Below are 14677 nucleotides of genomic sequence, written 5' to 3'. Positions count from 1 at the left end.
TAACCAATTACCTTTACCAATCCTCATCCTCTCTGTGGTATACCCTGACCCCTTGTCCCCACTGCCTTCATCCTCGCAGGCACACACACACACACACACACACACACACACACACACACACACACACACACACACACACACACACACACACACACACACGCATTGACGCACACACGTAGATGTACACGTGCGGACACACACAAGCACGCGAACACACACACACACATGTAACAACCATGGCTTTTAATTAGCTGTGCTTACTTACCTTTCCAGCGCTGAGATTCACACACCTCTAGTTGAACGAAGTTCTGTGTCTGTCACCATCCACCTGTTAACACTTACGTGGCTGAGGAAGGGGTTCCACCCGTTCACTCACACATCTACAGTAAAGGTTTTCTCACTGCTGCAGTTAAATGTTATGCAGAGGCCCAGACGGCAACAGCATGTTGCTTACAATATTAGCACCAATACCATCGTAAAAAAAATTATGATACACACCAATACTATTTCAAGAAGTGTGCGAGCAGCGTTGCTAAGTAATCTAGGACTACCACAGCACAGTGTCCAGACAAGGGCTGGATGGCTGCGTCACTGAAGAAATGCACACACCAACACATGCACACACACACACACGCATCCCCCCCACACACACACACCCATACATATGCAAGCGCATATATACAGTGAATACTTGTGAAAGTATTCACCCCCCTTGGCATTTTTCACACACACACACACACACACACACACACACACACACACACACACACACACACACACACACACACACACACACACACACACACAGACAGACAGGTGAGTGAGTGAGAGACAGAGTAATTGTTGGGACACTTGTGACGGCAGCTGTGAAGTCCTTTGTGACAGACAAGACACTTCCTGGATGATGAACTCATTCAGATTTTCTTTGCGTCCCATAATTCCCCCCACCTGCAGCGCCCTCCCCCTGGGCAACTTAATGACTGCAGAGTCGATTAAACATTTTACCTGTCAATCAGCCACATAAAAGGCTGTGTCCAAAATGGCCCCCGATTCCCTACAGAGTATAAAACACAACCTTTGACCATTATGGGCCCTGGTGAAAAGTAGTGCACTTTGTATGGAATAGGGTGCCATTTAGGACACATTGTGCTACTAACCTTTCCAGGTTTGTGTGATTCACAGTGTGTCATGATTGCCCTGACTCGCCTACTGTTCTGGTTCCCGGAGCGAGAGACTGGAGTCCACCAACAACTGACATTTAAGTAGTTGTTTTTGAATCTATACTAGTATTCTCTGGCCACTCTGACAGTCGTTGGTATGTATTTGTTACCAGTACCACGAACACAGTCTATTCCTCGCACAAAAATGTCAAAGAAATGACAATTATCGGAACAAAAAATGATCTAAAATGAGAATGTAAAAATACAATACCTCCCATGAAAAAATGACACAACATTGTTATGCATTCCACATCTCTGTGCTCCACCAAACCGTTTATCATAGCTTGAGAGTTGATGAAAAAGACAGTGCAGGTGTGAAGTTTTCTCAGCTCAACATAAAGTGAAGGTCGCTTTGGGAGCGACTCAGGTACATTTGATAAGGAGAGGGAAGTGTGCAACAAGGCCCGTATCAGTCTACGCCTGAATGCATGCATGTGTGTGTGTATGCATACCTTTTTTTTTCTTTCTTTTTTTTATTTCACCTTTATTTAATCAGGTAGGCTAGTTGAGAACAAGTTCTCATTTGCAACTGCGACCTGGCCAAGATAAGGCATAGCAGTGTGAACAGACAACACAGAGTTACACATGGAGTAAACAATTAACAAGTCAATAACACAGTAGAAAAAAGGGGAGTCTATATACATTGTGTGCAAAGGCATGAGAAGGTAGGCGAATAATTACAATTATGCAGATTAACACTGGAGTGATAAATGATCAGATGGTTATGTACAGGTAGAGATACTGGTGTGCAAAAGAGCAGAAAAATAAAAAAATAAAAAAAACAGTATGGGGATGAGGTAGGTGAGAAATGGGTGGGCTATTTACCAATAGACTATGTACAGCTGCAGCGATCGGTTAGCTGCTCAGATAGCAGATGTTTGAAGTTGGTGAGGGAGATAAAAGTCTCCAACTTCAGCGATTTTTGCAATTCGTTCCAGTCACAGGCAGCAGAGAACTGGAACGAAAGGCGGCCAAATGAGGTGTTGGCTTTAGGGATGATCAGTGAGATACACCTGCTGGAGCGCGTGCTACGGATGGGTGTTGCCATCGTAACCAGTGAACTGAGATAAGGCGGAGCTTTACCTAGCATGGACTTGTAGATGACCTGGAGCCAGTGGGTCTGGCGACGAATATGTAGCGAGGGCCAGCCGACTAGAGCATACAAGTCGCAGTGGTGGGTGGTATAAGGTGCTTTAGTGACAAAACGGATGGCACTGTGATAAACTGCATCCAGTTTGCTGAGTAGAGTGTTGGAAGCAATTTTGTAGATGACATCGCCGAAGTCAAGGATCGGTAGGATAGTCAGTTTTACTAGGGTAAGTTTGGCGGCGTGAGTGAAGGAGGCTTTGTTGCGGAATGCTTTCGTTCATCCCTGGATGTGCATGCGCACACGTGCATGTGTGTGTGTGTTTGTGTGATTCACAGTGTGTCATCATCCCGGTCCTCTGGATGCCCAGTGCTGGCTTTGTTTCCGTCACTGTCCCATCCTCCCTGTCCTCTGTCTTATTCTCTTTCATGTCCTTTCATGTTTCATTACAGGCTGCATGGGAGACGGCTGGCTGCTGGATCAGCCACGGCTCCACTGAGCCACTGCCTCCAAAAAAGGGGCACTGTGCGCTCGAGAAAAAGGTCCCCTCCCACAATACCATTCTGAATGAATGTACAATGAAGATTGCTCTCAAGTCACGGGCGCAGACAGAGGAGGAAGAGAAGAGAGTTGTTTCTTTCTTCATTCTCACAAGAGAGAAAAAGGGATACCGGAGGAAAAGGAGAAGGTGTTAGTGAGGAAAAGGGAAAAGGATGAAAAGTTCCACAACATAAGAGACATTTCCCAAGTGGATAAGCTAATGATTTTCACAAGCCTGGAAGGGGGGGGGGGGGGATTCTGAATGAAATGGAGGAGGATGCCAAGACTTGGTCCGTTGGTTGATAAAGTGCACGTTGGTAGAGTTGATAAAGTGCACGTCGGTAGAGTTGATAAAGTGCACGTCCACATTTTGTTTCGTGACCACCATTTGTCTGTGAACAGCGAACAGACGGAGCGAAGAGAGAAGAAGAGTGCTGATTAATAATTCAACGGGGGTGTGTGCTTTATAAATAGTGAACGATTAAATATGTAGAGGAGCACGGTGTACTGTACACTGACTACCCTCCAGACCTGGGTTCAAATACAATTTGAAATCCTTTCAAATACTTCATCTGGGCTTAATTGAGCTTGCCTGAGTAGTCACGCTGTTGCAAACTGCCCATCAGGCACTCGAGGTAGACTAGAGCAAACGCTAAAAGTATTTGAAAGATACAAAATAATATAAAAAATAAAGAAATCCAACCCAGCTCAGAAAAGTTGCCATGTTTTGTTCTCCCCCCCCCCCCCCACCCTTTCATTCTTTCGTTTCTGCTGAGACACTGTTTTAGACGTCATACAGACAGATGCAGGATCTTAATTTGATCACCCTGTCGCAGGAGAACAGGAAATGTTGAACTTGTAGTGTATTTGACGTTTAAAAAGGCTTCTGAAGTTAGTTTCCCCTTACAAAGAATGTATCAACCCCTACAAAAAATGTCCATTAATTACAATTCACGTAATAAATCAAGATTCCTGTTGCTGCATGATTATTTTCCTGCTGTAACAAACTGGCTCAAATTAAGATCCTACCTCTCTCTCTCTCTCTCTCTCTCTCCATCTTTTCACTTCTCATCCGTTCCACTACCCTCTCTCCCTCCCCTTCTCCCCCCCTCTCTCTCCCTCTTGGTCTGTATCTCTCCCTCTAAAGCAGCTCTCCCTCTGGACTGACCACGTGACCTAGCTATAGCGTGCACCTTTCAGAGTCTCCTACTCAGCCTGTCTCTCCATCCTTTTCCGGCGGAGGAGTGACAGGTCACGACAGGCCACGACACGCCAGGACACGCCACAACATGCCACAACATGCCAAGACAGGCCACGGTTCTGAAAGCCAGCCTACCGACGCTCCTGCAGTGGCCCACTACACTTAAAAGCTTCCTGGACTCCTTTATTTGAAGAGCCGATATTCAGCAAACTGCCGCAGCCCCTTTCTGTCTGTGTGGCTCTAACAGTATGGATGGGCTGGGATTCCTCTCGGTGTAAATCACTTGATCCAACGCATCTTGGTCCCCAATCAGTCACTCAGGCTGTACTCTGAGGTCTATTTCTAGCCCTGCCATTGTCTTTAGGTCTGGCTGGCTCTGGCATCGACCCATTGTACTGTACAACATGTCACATAGACCTTTGGGGAGCACAATGCTTAATATATGATCTGCAAAACTTACTGTTAGATGGGTCCCGTGTGGCTCAGTTGGTGGGTTCGATTCCCATGGGGAACCAGTATGAAAAGTATGAAAAATGGATGCACTCACTGCTTTAAGTTGCTCTGGATAAGAGCGTCTGCTAAATGACTCAAATGTAAAAAAAAAAAAAAAAATGAAAGGAGCAATGGTTTCATGATCTACACTGAATAAAATATAAGCGCAACATGCGACAATTTCAAAGATTTGACTGAGTTACAGTTCATATAACGAAATCAGTCAATTGAAATAAATTCACTAGGACCTAATCTATGGACTTCACATACCTGGGAAGACAGATGTGCATCTGTTAGTCACATATACCTTTAAAAAAATGTAGGGCTGTGGGTAAGAAAACCAGCCAGTATCTGCTGTGACTGTCATACACGTCGATCCAGAGCATCCCAAACATGCTCAATGTGTGACATTTCTGGTGAGTATGCAGGCCATGGAAGAACTGGGACAATTTCAGCTTCCAGGAATGGTGTACAGATGCTTGCGGCATGGGACCGTGCATTATCATGCTGAAACATGAGGTGATGGCGGTGGATAGAATGCAATTATGTTCATTGTCCGTAGCTTGTGCCTGCCCATACCATAATCCCACTGCCACCATGGGGCCCTCTGTTCATAACGTTGACATAAGTAAACCGCTCGTCCACACGACGCCATACATGCTGTCTGCCATTTCCCAATACAGTTGAAAGCAGGATTCATCCATGAACAGCACACTTCTCCAGCATGCCAGTGGCCATCGAAGGTGAGCATTTGCCCACTGAAGTCAGTTATGACGCTGAACTGCAAACCCACAGTTTCATCAACTGTCTGGTCTCAGACGATCCCGCAGGAGAAGAAGCCGGATGTGGAGGTCCTGGGCTGGCGTGGTTACACGTGGTCTGCGGTTGTGAAGCCGGTTGGACGTACTGCCAAATTCTTTAAAACGACATTGGAGGCGGCTTAAGGTCGAGAAATTAACATTAAATTCTTTGGCAACAGCTCTCGCGGACATTCCTGCAGTCAGCATGCCAATTGCACACCCCCTCAAAACTTGAGACATCTGTGGCATTGTGTTGTTTGACAAAACTGTACTTTTTAGAATGGTCTTTTATTGTCCCAAGCACAAGGTGCACCTGTGTAATGAGCATGCTGTTTAATCAACTTATTGATATGCCACACCTGTTACGTGGATGGATTATCTTGGCAAAGGAGAAATGCTCACTAAAATAAACTTTTTTTTTTTTTTTTCTTCTTCTTTTTTTTTACCCCTTTTTCTCCCCAATTTCGTGGTATCCAATTGTTGTAGTAGCTACTATCTTGTCTCATCGCTACAACTCCCGTACGGGCTCGGGAGAGACGAAGGTTGAAAGTCATGTGTCTGGATAAGAGCGTCTGCTAAATGACTCAAATGTAAAAAAAAAAAAAAAAATGAAAGGAGCAATGGTTTCATACACAACCCAACCAAGCCGCACTGCTTCTTAACACAGCACGCATCCAACCCGGAAGCCAGCCGCACCAATGCGCCGGAGGAAACACTGTGCACCTGGCCACCTTGGTTAGCGCACACTGCGCCCAGCCCGCCACAGGAGTCGCTGGTGCGCAAGGACACCCCTACCGACCAAGCCCTCCCTAACCCGGGCGACGCTAGGCCAATTGTGCGTCGCCCCATGGACCTCCCGGTCGCGGCCGGTTACGACAGAGCCTGCGCGCGAACCCAGGGACTCTGATGGCACAGCTGGCGCTGCAGTACAGCGCCCTTAACCACTGCACCACCCGGGAGGCCCTTAAAATAAACTTTTTGTGCTAATTAATCGTTTCTGGGATCTTTTATTTCAGCTCATGAAACATGGGACAAACACTTTACATGTTGCGTTTATATTTTTGTTCAGTATATATTCCGAGTTCAAATCCTATTCCTAAACTATGAAGTTATTTCACGGGAAACACTTGGGATGAAATTGTGATTAACAATGAGATATCGCTGTATGAAATCACAAAGGCCTAGACTAGGTAAATAGGATCAGGTTTCATAGAGCAACTTGAGAATAGAGACAGCTAATAACATCTTACAAGCCTTCCCCGACCCCCATATTTCACAAAGCTACCCATCAACCAAGACACGCCCAGTAGGTTTGTCTGAATTCAAACCCGTGGATCTAAATGCGGCTTTATGATTTCTCTGACGTGCCTTCTGCCAGCCTGTGAGTCAGTGTGGAGGATTAAAAACACCCCGTGATTGGTACACCGCAATGGCAGCGCTCTAAATTCTGGTCACACACACACAGACGAAAGCCTGAACCTCCCTGAATCATAGAGGCTATAGAGAAATACATCTCCCATCCGTTAATTGGCAACCTGCAGATAAGCACAATGGTGATTTACTCAACCTTTTCCCACAGACTCCTCAACCCCCATTTAGGAGGACTTCTGACCTGGCTTTCTGCAGAGAGGGAGAGAATATCAACTCAACCCGTTTCTTACCCTCATCAATTTGGTTAACACCTGACATCCGTTTATGGACGAGTCACTAACGTATTTCACCACTGTATAGCCTACCAAATAAATAAGTTGTATGAGAGATAACAGCAGGTTCCAGGACACAGATTAACCCTAGACGAAAAAGAAAGCGCAATCAAGGATCTCCATTCAAAAAAAATATTTTAGTCCAGGACTAGGCTTAAATCTGTGTTCGAGAAACCGGCCCATAGAGTATAGCAACTGTTTCACAGGCCGCGTTTTCTCCCCGAAAACGTCCAACGAAAAGAGAAGACCAGGCAAGTACAGTACACACACAACAGTCCTTGTGACTGAACTTCCCTGATGTTAGGGGGCTCCCAAGTGACGCAGCGGTCTAAGGCGTCACTACAGACCCTGGTTCGATTCCAGGCTGTATCACAACCGGCCGTGATTGGGAGTCCCATAGGGCAGCGCACAATTGGCCCAGCGTTGTCCGGGATAGGTTTGTAAATAATAATTTGTTCTTAACTAAAGGTTAACTAAAAACCAAGTTGGGGTTTTACTAAGCCTCTCAACAGCTATGTCTGTCCAGCTCCTTTCATCGCTCACTCCACCATCAAATCATTAGTATGCACATGCGGTGTTTCCAAGTTCTGTGTGCTTATCTACAGAAAAGAGGTCTGAGAGGGAAGAAGGGCTTCATTATCAGTGATTGGAACAACTCTTTTGAATAGCAATGAATGGGAGGAAAAAACTATGTTTTGAGTTTCCCACGCACCCCTTTAACCAGGTATCCTTGAAGAACCACTCGCCAAAATTGAAAAACTGCCTCTTTCAATTGGAACGGCAAAATAAGAGAAGAAATGAATTGTTGCAGCGGGCAAACATGGTAGAGATATAAAGCTTGACCTGCCGCGACACTGTCCAGGTGTGATTGCTGTAAATAAGTTTGGTCGAGCCGCATTATTCACAAAGTAATGACAAACAGGAGCACACCTCTCAGCGAAGGATCAAGGGCAATAAGAGGGGGAGAGAAGGAGAGAGAGAGTGAGTGAGAAAGAGAGAGAGAGAGAGAGACAGACAGAGTGAGACTGCGAGAGAAAGAAAGAAGAAAAAGAGAGGAGGATATTACCGCGAGATCGCACCACTATGTGGGGATGCTATGATGTCGAGCTTGAGATGAGATACAAGCCACATTCCCTGAAAGGGACACAATACAGATTTTATAGTAGGGAGAAGAGAGAAACGTGACTGAGAGGCAGGGAGAGAGGGGGGGGGGGGTAGAAACAGACAGAAAGGGTGAGAGAGGAGGTAGAGCATGTGGAAGAAGGGAAAGTCTTGCTTACCTCCAGGTGGGGCGCTGGGTTGAATCCGCACAGGTTGCACACTTGGGCGTGGCACTGGGTGCAGGAGGTGTAGTTGGGCGGCTCGGCTGTGCTGCCGATGTTGAGCTCCGTCTTACACAGGGGGCAGTTGACTTTGGGCTTCTCAGGCTCCACAGGCTTGGGAGGAGGCTCCTGTCTGGCCGCCGGCTGCTGCTGCTGCTGTTTGAGGGGAGACCCTTGCTGCTGCTGTGGCCCCTTGTGTTGATGTGCAGGCAACTGCTGCTGTTGGGGCCCTTTCTGAGTTGGTGCATGGAGGCCACCCACTTGGGGTGCATGCGGGCCACCTGTCTGGAAAGGTTTGGCACCAGGAGGTCCTTCTTGTTTATTGGCAGGTCCACCCCTGGCAGGGGAGGGCTGGGAGGACGGTGGCCCTGAGAGGGGGTCCACAGATGCCAGGGTGCTGGCCGCTTGGTTGAGGAGCGACGCCCCAAAGCCAAAGAGTTTGGTCAGGCCGTCCTGGGGGGGCTGCCCCTGGGGGGCGGAGGGTCGATGTGCGGGGGAGGAGCCAGCGCTGGCAGCCTGGCGGCCGCCCTGGTGCATCGGTATTCCTCTGCCCAGGTCTGGCTGGGAGGGAGCCTTGGCCATGCCCACCAGGGGGACTGCCCCAGGGTGGGGTATCCGGGGCTGGCCGGGACCTCCAGGCCCTCTCTGGCCATATGGGATGTGCTGGGGAGAGCTTGTCGAAGACCCGGGCATGGAGGCTGAGCCGGCGACAGGGTGTCTCTGTAGGCCAGGGGAGGGCTGTGGCTGATGCTGAGCCTGGGGGTTGTCTTGAGGCTGGGTTTGGCCAAAGGGCTGTTGCTGGGCCTGGCTTTTGCCGTAGGGTTGTTGTTGGGGCTGGGATTGACCATAGAGCTGTTGCTGGGACTGCCCATAGGGCTGGGATTGACCATAGGGTTGGGGCTGAGTTTGGCTGTAGGGCTGTTGCTGAGGCTGGGATTGACCATAGGGCTGGGGCTGAGTTTGGCCAAAGGACTGTGGCTGGGATTGACCGTAGGGCTGGGCCTGGGGCTGAGTTTGACCATAGGGTTGGGCCTGGGGCTGGGAGTGGGGTAAAGACTGAAGTGGGGGCTGGGGATGGGATTTTAGCTGGGCTGGATGAACAGGTGATGGCTGGACAATGGGTTTGGCTTGGTGGGATGGAGAGTGGATCTGCGGCTGGCTCTTGGATCGTGCGGTGGTCATGTCAATGCCCAACGCCCTCTGCATCTGGCAGTTGAGACAGAGCCACTCCTGGACCTGGGAAACGCAAACAAGAGAAAAAAACATGTTAACAGCACAACAAGTATATTCATTCATGTACTCCTCTGTGATCTTTTTAAACATATCAAGTATTTGAAACATTTGGTCAATCGCTACTGTAATTGGAACCTTCTAATATGTCTATTTGTCCAAGGGGGAGTCAAGTGTGAGTGTTAGATTCAGGACTGGGCTGAGTGGGAGCTACCCTCCCGTAGGGGTGGGAAGGCCAAGAGACCAGAGGTGGCAGAACGGAGTGCTCCTGTTGGGGGTGTAGGGTTTGAGCATAGCCTGAAGGTAGGGAGAGGCAGTTCCCCTTGCTGTTCCATAGGCAAGTACCATGGTCTTGAAGTGGATGCGATCTTTGACTAGAAGCCAGTGGAGTGTGCAGAGGAGCGGGGTGAGATGGAAAACTCGGGAAGGTTGAAAATCAGGCGGGCCACAGGTTGCAGGGGTTTGATGACTCAAGCGGGGAGCCCAGCCAACAGCGAGTTGCAGAATTCCAGAAGGGAGATGACAAGTGCCTGGATTAGGAGATGATCCGCATCCTGTGTGAGGTAGGATCGTACTCTACGAATGTTGTAGCACATGAACCTGCAGGAGCGAGTCACTGCTGTTGATGTTTGCAGAGAACGACAGGGTGTTGTCAAGGGTCACGCCTAAGGCTGTCGGGGTCAGGACATTTTGTTAGTTGTGAATAATACAAACCTTACAATGTCTTAGGAATCAAAAACATGAAGCAACTATTGGCTTTTGATGATTTGAGAAAGTAGCAAAGAAAGCTTGCGCTCTGTTCCTTGCCTCAGGCTGCACAGCAGTTTTCTCATCAAGTGATCATGTTTTCACCCATCAGACTATTCTCAATTTTATCTTGTCTTAACTAATATGTAAAATTGGTTTCGATTTAGAACGGCCCATTCATCAAATGGGCAGGAAATAGGGCAGGGGGGAAAATACATGTTATCTGTATGCACTCAGATAGCGAATGGATGCCATGCTCTTTCCTGCCAGTGCGTTTTTCAATGATGCCTGGTAGGCTGCCTCAGTTTTATTTCTGAGCATGTGCTTAATATGAGCATCTGAGAATAAGTAAAAAAATATAAAAGAATATATAAAAACACTTATTTCACGCCATGCATCAACCACTCTTTGAGGAGCCTCCTCTCGCTGCGGCGCCAGGTGATTGTCCACCGAAACTCTGTATGTCATTGGCTCTCCAACCCTGTTCCTGCAGCCACCCAGTGCTTCATTTGGGAAACCAAGTGAAATCAGTTGGGGCAACATCATAGTACCATGTTTTTGCAACAAAAATATATTTCACTAAACTGTTGACAGCCCCTCTGCGCGCTCGAGAAAGCGACAAAGGAGAGAGAGGAGGAGATGAAAACGCACAGTGCTGAGATATTCTGTATAGCTAAAGGTAATGTCACCCAATTAATAATGCAAATATTTTTTAAAATCCCTATTACTAGGCGATTCGAAATTGACCTCCACAATCAATGAACCGTTCTCTCCCAGGCTCCTGGACATACATTTTGGAGCAGAGCATAAGGTATAACCAGCAGAGCAGAGCAGAGCATAACCATTCAGCAAGCATAATAATACAGTCCACACTCAAAGTCAAAGGTGTTTAATATTGGAGTATAGGCTAGACCAATTATGTAACAAAGACATCTTGAATCAGTTTTGTTCTATGTTTTTCTGCCATGCGTAATGTGCAGTAGGCTATGTATTGTGTAACGGCACAATATTTTGGGTGGGACTTGGGCTCAGAAGCCTATGGGTATGAATAAGCTTGAATATGCATATGGCTGTTTTGAATGAATCATCACCTTAGAAAGCTGTCCATTTCGTTGTGTTAGGTTTTGAAACAACATCCACAACGTCCATGTTTTACACTCCGTTTCAACCTGCTGTTGAACTTCTTTCTTCAAATTGAGCATCACAGTGAAGTGAGTTTTAATGCATGATACTGTTTGGATGATACGTGTTTGATGTGATTTTTGATTGCATTTGCATGGTTGTCAGAGTGGTTGGAGGGACAATAGAGCCCTGAGTACCAGGCCATGAGGACCTGTTGGTCTTTAGCAAGTTGGGTACTACCAAAGCATGTAGTACCTAATGGTCACATATCATTTTACTGTGGTCATGACTCATGACTGCCGGTGTAGCGGTAATACAGTCACCGCAACAGCCCTAATTACGCCAAGGTTATTTGCACACTGGAAGCGCGACAGTGTGGAGTTGTCAACCGCGATGGAGAGGTCTTTGAGTGGGTAGGCCTTGCCCGGGAGGAAGAGCAGCTCTATCTTGTCGAGGTTAAGCTTGAAGTAGTGGGCCAACGTCCAAGCTGAGATATCTGCCAGGGACGCAGAGATGCGTGTCACCACCTGGGTGTCAGAAGGGGGAAAAGGAGTCGAGTGTCATCCGCATAGCAATGATAGGAGAGACCATATGAGGATATGATGAAGCCGAGTGACTTGGTGTAAAGAGATAAGAGGAGAGGGCCTTGAACCGAGCCCTGGGGGACACCAGTAGTGAGTGTATGTGGTGCAGACACAGATCCAAGAGTGTGCAGAGACTGAGACGCCCAGCCTTGAGAGGGTGGAGAGGAGGATCTGACGGTTCACGGTGTCACAGGCAGTGGATATATCTAGGAGAATGAGACAGAGGAGAGAGAGTCAGCTTTGGCAGTGCGGAGAGCCTGCATGACACAGAGAAGAACAGTCTTGATTGAGTGACCTGTCTTGAAGCCTGACTGATTAGGGTCGAGAAGATCATTATGAGTGAGATGTGACGACCCTCCCACTCTGTCTGCCGAATTCTTTCTCTTTGGCTCTTGTTTTCCTTAATAGGATGTCGGTGGGCAGAGCTGGGAGGGTCGTCAGTGAAATGGGACACACCTGGGCTCGGGTGTGTCCCAGGTTAAATGCACCTCTTCCCCATTAATTGAGAAACATGCAGACACAGACAGATTTTGTTTGTGGCATTTTTGTTGCTATTTGGTTTGTTTACGTTGGTACCTTTCAGCACCCCTCATTATCACATGTATATACACGCGACCACTCACTTACAAAACTGACTAAAAACACACACCATTTTTAATTGTATTTACTTTACTTCAGTTAATAAATATATTTTGTTATTCTTTATCTCCACGTTGTCTCCCTTTTTGTTGCGGGCTTCGAGACGGTTCGTGACAGAGATAACAAGAGAGTTGATCAGAGACAGAACAATCAAGTGTTTTGGAAAGAAAAGAATGAACAGGTCTATATTTTTTGACGTCAGATGAGTCAACTGTTGGTTTCTTGAGGAGGGGAGCGACTCGGGCCATTTTGAAGTCAGTGGTCAGGAATGAGTTGATGAGGGAAGTGAGGAATGGGATAAGGTCTCCAGAGATGGTCTGGAGAAGGGAGGAGGGGATGAGGTTGAGTGGATAGCTTGTCAGGCGGCCAGATCTCACTAGTCTTTAGTGAGAAGACTAGTGGCCTTCTAGGCAGAGTTGCAAAGAAAAAGCCACATCTCAGACTGGCCAAATAAAGAAAAGATTAAGATGGGCAAGATAACAGACACTGGACAGAGGAACTCTGCCTAGAAGGCCAGCATCTCAGAGTATTCTCTTCAATGTTGACGGTGAGACTGATGTTTTGCAGGGACTATTTAATGAAGCTGCGGGGATACAGCCCGACAGGATGCTCTCAAATGCTCTCAATTGTGTCTCTGTAAAAGTTTGTGGGTTTTAGGTGACGAGCCAAATTTCTTCAGCCTCCTAAGGTTGAAGAGGCGCTGTTGCGCCTTCTTCACCACACTGTCTGTGTGGGTGGACCATTTCAGTTTGTCCGTGTTGTGAGATGTTGTTTCCTACTTTAACCACCTGGGGGTGGCCTGTCAGAAAGTCCAGGACCCAATTGCACAGGGCGGGGTTGAGACCCAGGACCTCAAGCTTAATGATGAGCTTGGAGGGTACTATGGTGTTGAATGCTGAGAGTCAATGAACAGCATTCTTATATAGGTATTTATCTTGTCCAGATGGGACAGGGCAGTGTGCATTGTGATGGCGATTGCATCGTCTGTGGACCTGTTGGGGCGGTATGCAAACTGAAGTGGGTCTAGAGTGGCAGGTAAGGTGGAGGTGATATGATCCTTGGCTAGTCTCTCAAAGCACTCCATGATGACAGAAGTGAGTGCTACGGGGCGATAGCCATTTAGTTCTGTTACCTTTGCCTTCTTGGGTACAGGAACAATGGTGGCCATCTTGAAGAATGTGGCGACAGCAGACTGGGATAGGGAGCGATTTAATATGTCAGTAAACACACCAGCCAGCTGGTCTGTGCAAGCTCTGAGGATGCGGCTAGGGATGCCATCTGGGCCAGCAGCCTTGAGAGCGTTAACAACGTTAAATGTCTTACTCACGGAGAAGGAGAGGGTGGGCCGCAGTTCTTGGTAGCGGGTCGCATTGGTGGCACTGTATTATCCTCAAAGTGGGCTAAGAAGGTGTTTAGTTCGTCTGGAAGCAAGACGTCGGTGTCCGTGACGTGGCTGGTTATCTTTTGGTAATCTGTAATTGCCTGTAGACCCTGCCACATACGTCTCGTGTCTGAGCCATTGAATTACGTCTCCACTTTGTCCCTATACCGACATTTTGCTAGTTTGATTGCCTTGCGGAGGGAATAACTACACTGTTTATATTCTGCCATATTCCCAGACATCTTTCCATGGTTGAATGTGGTGGCTCGCGCTTTCAGTTGTGCACGAATGCCGCCATCTATCCGCGGTTTCTGGTTAGGGTAAGTTTTAATAGTCACAGTGGGTACATCTCCAATGCACTTCCTTATAAACTCACTCACCGAGTCAGCGTATAAATCTATGTTATTCTCTGAGGCTTCCCGGAACATTTCCCAGTCCGTGTAATCAAAACAATCTTGAAGTGTGGATTCCAATTGGTCAGACCAGCGTTGAATTGTTCTAGTCATGGGTACATCTTGTTTGAGTTTCTGCCTGTAGGACGGTAGGAGCGAAATGGAGTCGTGGTCGGATTTGCAGAAGAGAGGGCGGGAGGGGGGGCCTTATATGCAT

At 47.5% G+C, this 14677-nt stretch overlaps 1 protein-coding gene across 2 annotated transcripts in view; it reads right to left on the bottom strand.

Moving 5' to 3' along the window:
* The window catches only part of LOC110532096 (protein bassoon), a 200593-nt gene that overhangs the window by 84730 nt on the left and 101186 nt on the right, over positions 1 to 14677 (bottom strand). For both annotated transcript variants that reach the window (XM_036988011.2, XM_090184322.1), the window contains exon 3: positions 8324 to 9601. In XM_036988011.2, coding sequence (XP_036843906.2) covers positions 8324 to 9601 — 1278 coding nt within the window. The remainder of the gene's footprint in view (positions 1 to 8323; positions 9602 to 14677) is intronic.

Source organism: Oncorhynchus mykiss, chromosome 9 (assembly GCF_057628025.1).
Source record: "Oncorhynchus mykiss isolate SJ-2025 chromosome 9, ASM5762802v1, whole genome shotgun sequence".
Classification (NCBI taxonomy): Eukaryota; Metazoa; Chordata; class Actinopteri; order Salmoniformes; family Salmonidae; genus Oncorhynchus; species Oncorhynchus mykiss.
This window is presented reverse-complemented; position numbering and strand designations above follow the sequence as displayed.